Source organism: Stegastes partitus, unplaced genomic scaffold (assembly GCF_000690725.1).
Source record: "Stegastes partitus isolate 25-593 unplaced genomic scaffold, Stegastes_partitus-1.0.2 Scaffold1820, whole genome shotgun sequence".
Taxonomy (NCBI): Eukaryota; Metazoa; Chordata; class Actinopteri; family Pomacentridae; genus Stegastes; species Stegastes partitus.
The window spans coordinates 80,247-86,852 of NW_007579551.1; the positions used below are offsets into that span (position 1 = coordinate 80,247).

General features: G+C 42.2%; 1 protein-coding gene across 1 annotated transcript in view; it reads right to left on the minus strand.

Annotated features, from left to right (window-relative positions):
* Positions 1 to 24: 24 nt before the first annotated feature.
* Positions 25 to 6,606, minus strand: part of snx24 (sorting nexin 24) — an 8,673-nt gene continuing 2,091 nt past the window's right edge. Inside the window, exons 2-7 of the mRNA XM_008302468.1 lie at positions 5,566 to 5,649; positions 3,265 to 3,369; positions 2,972 to 3,066; positions 2,803 to 2,832; positions 2,526 to 2,590; positions 25 to 2,410 (exon numbers count right to left, since the gene is read on the minus strand). Of these exons, the coding sequence (XP_008300690.1) occupies positions 2,340 to 2,410; positions 2,526 to 2,590; positions 2,803 to 2,832; positions 2,972 to 3,066; positions 3,265 to 3,369; positions 5,566 to 5,649 (450 nt within the window). The 3' untranslated portion in view covers positions 25 to 2,339. The remainder of the gene's footprint in view (positions 2,411 to 2,525; positions 2,591 to 2,802; positions 2,833 to 2,971; positions 3,067 to 3,264; positions 3,370 to 5,565; positions 5,650 to 6,606) is intronic.

Consider the following 6,606-nt stretch of genomic DNA (forward strand, 5'->3'; position numbering starts at 1 on the left):
AAAACAAAACATCTCCAACTAGGATTGAGGAAATAATGAATTTTATTAGTGTCAGTATTTTACATAACATCCATCTCAAAGTGCTACAGTAGAAGTCCAGTGTTCACTTTAGGTTGGCATTATGGCACAGAAATGACACTACTCACACAGTGGGAGCGCAATGTTACTCGATATGAATTCACAAACATTCACAACGTGGATTTCTAGGAAATGATTTGCTGTGTTAAAACATAAAATCATGATCTCTTTAGCTGAGGTTTATTATGCAGGATTCATTTCACTCTGTACAAATGGCGTAGTGGAGGTCCAGTCACATGAGAAAGCTCTAGAAGGCTGTCGGGTCCAAAAAGTGACGTCAAGTTTCACAACGAGTTATTCAGAGTGTTCACGAGTTGAGATGGATCCACAGGGAGCCGACCGATTCGTACATCTGACGGTTATCGCTCGATACTGGACATCCGTCGTCCGATATGCTTGTTTTACGGCAGGAGAAGACGCTTGGGGTCATTTCGATATAGTGAAAGGTTGTCTGGGAGAGCAGCAACGTTCCCTCAGCGCTGTCTGCAGCACATGTAGCAGAGTACGCATCACAGCTGAGCAGGTGAGGGTGCGGAGTCGAGCGGTCTCTCCACAGAAAACTGCTATTACTTTATGTTTTCCAATGACCCCATCGCTTCCTATTTTTCATGTTGTTATTATTATTATATAAAGAAAATCGGCTGATTTATTGATGTCAGAGGTTCTGGTCGGGCTCCGCAAGGAACAACATCATGTTTTAATCTGTATTGCACAATATGTTACTGACTGTAAGTCTCGTTTTAAATATTCCCTGTAAAAAAAAAACACCCTTTGCATCCCTTCACATGATTGGCGACTGTGTCTGTTCACCACAACTTCACAACTGGCCTTCTACATTATGTGTAAATTCAACATTATCGTGTCAGTGTTAGATGCTGGTTGTTCATCAAAACTCAAATCAACGTCATCCTCACATTCATGCACTCTAAACTAAAGCCTTTCATTGAAAATCTGCAGCGTCTGAAGCCGGGTTCTGTGAGACTTAGGGCAGTTGAACAGGACTTTGTCAGCTCAAGACTTAATCTAATGATTAATACACAGATTTATTTCTTGAGTTGACATCATTATATGCAGGCTACAACCAGATTTAGATGTCTTACTTAGATTTTTCTTTATTGCCTAAGTAGTCGTGTGTCGTGTTGGATGACGACGATTCTAATCTGCTCTCTTTAAAGACTCATATCTCGCTGAAGCTATGAATAGGAAAAGGAGAAGCAGCCTGGATTTACAGTAACCCACCGCTCTGTCAGCATCTGATTTCTACAACTCCGATGACGCCCACTTCCAGCTAAACACGTCTTTCTTCACCCGCATACCTCTGTCTGGTGTGGTTTCTGTTCCGAGCGGCTTTTTGCCCCCAAAACTCTCGAGTTCATCACCTCCTCACCAAACTCACCTCCCTGTCAACACTGCGACGCTTCGTCACACGTCTCCTGCTCCGACCAAAGAGGTCCACATCACTGCCTCGGTCTATTTATAAAGCTCGGATCACTTCCACCCTAACATGTGGCACGTAGCCGTCAACTCCGGCAGAAAACACCCTCTCGAATCCTTTTGCCCGCTACACTCCCTTCTGTTGGCACCGTTCAGCAGCTCAAAACAAATAAAATCAAAACCACATCACTGGCGCAACAAAGGGAGTGGCACCCCAGTGTTTGCAGGCCGTGATGATCCATCCAGCTGCACAGCTCAGGCCTGGACTTGGTCCTAACAGGTCAGAAATGCTCCTCTGTCTCTGGCAAACCAGCCTTCAGTTCATCATTTCTTATCTGGTTCCCTAAAGTGGAAGGGTCATGCAAAAAAAAAAAAAAAAAAGCACCTTTCAAGTGTTTCCTATATTGATGAGCCTCTTATTTCTACTTCCAGTTGATCCTGTATGTTTTTTTCAGGTCTTAAGCTTCCTGAAAATCTTCTTAATTCTTAATTATTTTGATCGTTACGTCACTAAACATATAAGTTAACCTGTCAAAGTGTTTCACGTGAAGTTAAATCTTATAGCTTATATATGTTCTTAACTATTTTGTGAACGTTAGTGACTGCAGAGACAAATGAAGACGTAGTGTGTGTGTGTTGGGGGTTTCTTTTGAGATCAGGCGCCCTTTCTTTTCTCTTTTTAAAAAAATGGATTCGTGTTAAATGCTTTGCTGGATGTGAATGAGGCTCAGTCTACGTTATCGTGTTATGTTCTTCCTGACGCACACCTAAAATGGTGCAAAAGTACGAAGCATCCGTTCGCGGCGACTCCCCCCTCCGGTTCGGCTCTACCTCGGCTGAAGGTCTGGATAGAAAACTCCGTGTATCACGCCTTCGATCACGACATTGGAAAATGTATCTGAAAGTAAAGAAGGAAAACTTTTTTTGATTTATACAGTAGTGATTTATACATGATCTTCTCAACTGTGCGATCTGACTGACTGTGTTTGAGGTTATTAGGACCCTGAACGCACCGTGAGCAGACGGCAGCAGGTAGGGGTCCCTCAGAAACAGCATGACTGGCTGGTGTGAAAGTTTACTGAAAAGAAACCAAAAAGGAGAAGTCAGGAGGTTTTTGCGGGGCAGCGTACAGTCGAAGAAATCGGTGGCGTCACCGAAATGCCGAGTAAAGTTCAAGCGCAGAGCAAACAGTGACTAAAGGTTTGACTGGTTAAAGTACAAAACGAGAACGTGAGCTGCCGTTTCGAACATCTGCTTCGAAAAAAAAAAAACAGGAACGATGTGACTCACCTCGATTCCTCCGATTCTGTATCGAATGACCTTTAAGAAGAAAAGAAAACAAATAAAGTGAACGCTCCACTAGGCTGGGAACAAACTGTCTGACAAACAAAACAAAACAAAACAAAAAGCCACAAATTGGCCTTTTTGACTTTTTAGAAAACCTGCACTTTCAACTCACCCACAGCTCTCTGTTTTTGGCACCGAAGGAAAATGGCGGATATTCAGGAAATCCAGGAATATCTTTGGAAGAACCTCATTTTCCATAATTATAGTCTGACAAAGAAGCAGAATTGAATGTGAGGCAGCAGTGGAGCTCTGAGTGACCTCCTTCTAGCGAGTCTGCTTAACCTCCCCACGTCTGTACGGCAGTTTGTGTGTTTACTTTTGAGTTAGACTAAGTTTGCATTTGGCAAAAGCTGAAAGACATTTATTAGAAAAACGATTTAGCTGTTCATCTGAGGCAAGAAGTACCTGCAGGTAGTGCTCCAGGCCTTGCCTCCGCTGCTCCAGGACTTTGGGAACCCAGTTTCTGACATGCTTGGAGGGGATTTCAGGTGGTTTTATGCTCTTCTTTAGCTGAAGGGATTTCAAAATGGTAAATACACACTGGTCCCAAATAAACTTCATCAAGGCACAGAAGGTTTATAACATCAAACTTCACATAAACTGATAGTTGAAGCATCGAAACACAGATTAAACAAACAGATGTTTTCTACTAACATAAGGTTGTCCCTCTACATTCAGACTGTCAAACTGGAGCACGCCATAATTAATATAATGAACTATATGTGTGGAAGAAATAGGACCATGCATGTATTTTAAATGAAAAACTGCAGCAAAAACAGCGATGATACGTGACATGAACTCAGAAAACAAGGATGCTCTAGTTGCCAGTTAACCAAAGAAAAAAACAACTCAACATCCAATCCTCCAATACGTTTTTTGAATTGCCTCTAGGGGATGAATAAAGTTATTTGAATTGAATTGAATTTAATAAAGGTGGGTATACCGTCCGAAAGTTAAAAAAATGTTTAACTTGTCACTGAGAGCGGACCACAGACCTCTAAACACCAGCAGTATGTTGGACAACTGTGTGAAAAAATCAAGAAAAAGTGGTGATAACAGCATCAAGGATCTCCTCTAAGTGCACAGACTGTTCTCAACAAGATCAATGAGAACTGGTGCAGAAGAATCTGACAACTACGAGTAAATTTGCTAAAAAATGAAGCACAAAGAGACAGTGGTGTCGCTGGAGTCCACAGCAGAAGGTTTGTGAGGATTAATCCATGTGAGGAACTCCAGTCAAAGTGCGCTGAAGGTGCAGTAAAACCTGGAGGTGGGAATGTCAGAGCTCTGGGGCTGTTTTTCTTCAGTCGTGAACTTTTTATTGATGGATTTATGAAACCTGAAGTGTGCAGAAGAACTCTGGATACAAACTTGAATAAATCAGCCAAGAACTTTTTCCATCCACGTCCAAAAGAACACCTGCTGCCTGCTGAAGGGATCATGTGGCCCGAAGAAAATCAAACCTCAACCCTCCTACCAAGGGCTCTGACCTACATCCTGCAGAGCTCCTTTGGCAAAAATGTCAGTTCATCAACAAAATAGAAGCTAAAACTAAATAAAAACTAAAACCCAGGAACTGTGATCCCTCTGAAGCCACTACTGCACATCCACTGGCTTCATTTCCCTTCACTTTAAAGTGTAACTGCAGCTTTTGCAGTCTAATTTTTTGTGCTTGTGCTACTTTTTTGTTAAGAACATTTGCTTTGATGTTTTGTTCTGTAATGCAATGAAATTAAAACATTTTTAAGTGGAGCTTAAGTGTCAAAACTGATTGTTGGGTAGACTAGGTTTAAAAAAAAAAAGAGGAGATATTCTAAAGTTATTCAAGCGGAAAGTCATGATCTGGAAAACAAAATGAGAACAATGAAGAACCGTTGACAATAAAAGACAAACGGAACAGTAGAGTTACTATTATGATAACAAACGTAATTAGAACTTAAAGCTAACTGGAGTGGAGCTGCTTTCCAACACCGTGCGGCCGAACGAGCCGAACACAACGAGGAACTCATCTGTAAACAGACCAGTGTGGTGAACACGGTTAACCACCAACAAGCAAACTGATTGTCGCTGTAATTTGCTGTATATGAGCTTTATAACTGTGCACAGGAAACACTAAACACCATGTAAATAAATAAAAAGCACCCGCCTAGCGGCTACGAGGGTGAAACAATTAATGGGAAACCTCACTTTGAAGCAATCACAAAGACTGAAGTTTAGAATGTAGTTTCTGCAGAAGGTCTGATCCAAAGCGTCCACGTGGGACGGTGATGTTCAACATAACTGCCTCATATGTATTACACAGGGAGTATTGAACTGGGGGCTGCAAGGTGGCTCGGTGGGTAGCACCGTTGCCTCGCAGCTAGAAGGTCGCCGGTTCGTGTCCCGGACTAAATGAAATGGATTCACTTTAAAATAACACAGAAGAAGCTTCACGTCCACGCAGAGAACAAGCTGGACTTGTGATTTAATAAACTACCTAATGTTATGATCAAATACTACAATTGTTCAGAGGTTTGATCTAAACACTGCAGCACATTAAACACCACAGACGCTGAGTCATGATATTGCAACTCAAATGTCAGAGAAAAAAGTGCTGAATATGGTGATATAATACAACATGGTGTCCACATATTAAAGGTTAAAGACTCCATGAACTCAAGGGAGAAACACACTGATGATAAAACCAGGCAACAAACGACATCTCACCATTTTATGCAAAGCGTGGAATTCACTGTAGCGCTTCTCCACCGTGTGCTGTCTGCCGTTCATCAGCACGTCAATTTTAAAGACCTGGAAGAGAGAATAAAGTTCATTAACCTTCAGCTCCGTCAGCAATAAAACTCTCTGCAGTGTTTCTGATCTGAACTTCCTCTGCCGTCTGCGATCATCTGCTGTTCTCGTGCCTGATTGCGGTTTTGCTTTTGCTGTCTCGGACAGATTTATGCGTTTTATATACTGTGTGTGCGTTTCATGTCTGAGCTTCTGCTTTGTGTGATTTAGCGTCTGACACTGAAGCACAATGTGGTTTTGTTTAGTCTCTTTTTATTGCTCTGCATGATTTTTTATTATGAGGCTGCTTGATGTATGTTTTAGATCGTACCTTACTTTTTTCTACACATCGTACATTTTTTGCAATAATTCTGTAATTTCACCCCTATTCTCACACTTTAGGGCGGCTCTGTTACTAACGTGCACCGTCCCTGTTGGATAAACCAACAAAAGGAACCTGACAGGAATCTCTGTGATCACACAGTCAGCATGTGTCTGCAGATCTGTCACTGAACGTCCCCGTCAGCTAGTCATCCAGAGGAAACATCTGGCGGCTGTGGTGGTAAAAAAAACGAATGATCTGTCAGAGTTACGGTTAGCATCCCTGCACACTCCGTCTCCTACTTCCCCCTCTCAGCTGGATTCTTCCGTAAAAAAGCGTCACAGTCACACGTCACTGTTCTTGCGTTATGCTGACGAGGAAGTTTGCTGTGAACGATGCCGTTAATGCAACTCTGGACTGGAACCGTAAAGATGAGCAGCATCACTCGAGACAGAAGTTGTAATCATTAGCAAATCCTGGAATTATTCAAAGGGCTCTAAATGAGTAAAACAGCTTCTGCTATGTGGACACCTGAACACTGCAACCATGTGATTATTGAACACCTGATTCTGAAACCACGGCCAGTTCTCTGAAACGTCAAATAGGGAAAAAGGTCAATCAGTGTTTCCCAAAGAACAAGATGACGTCCTCAAATG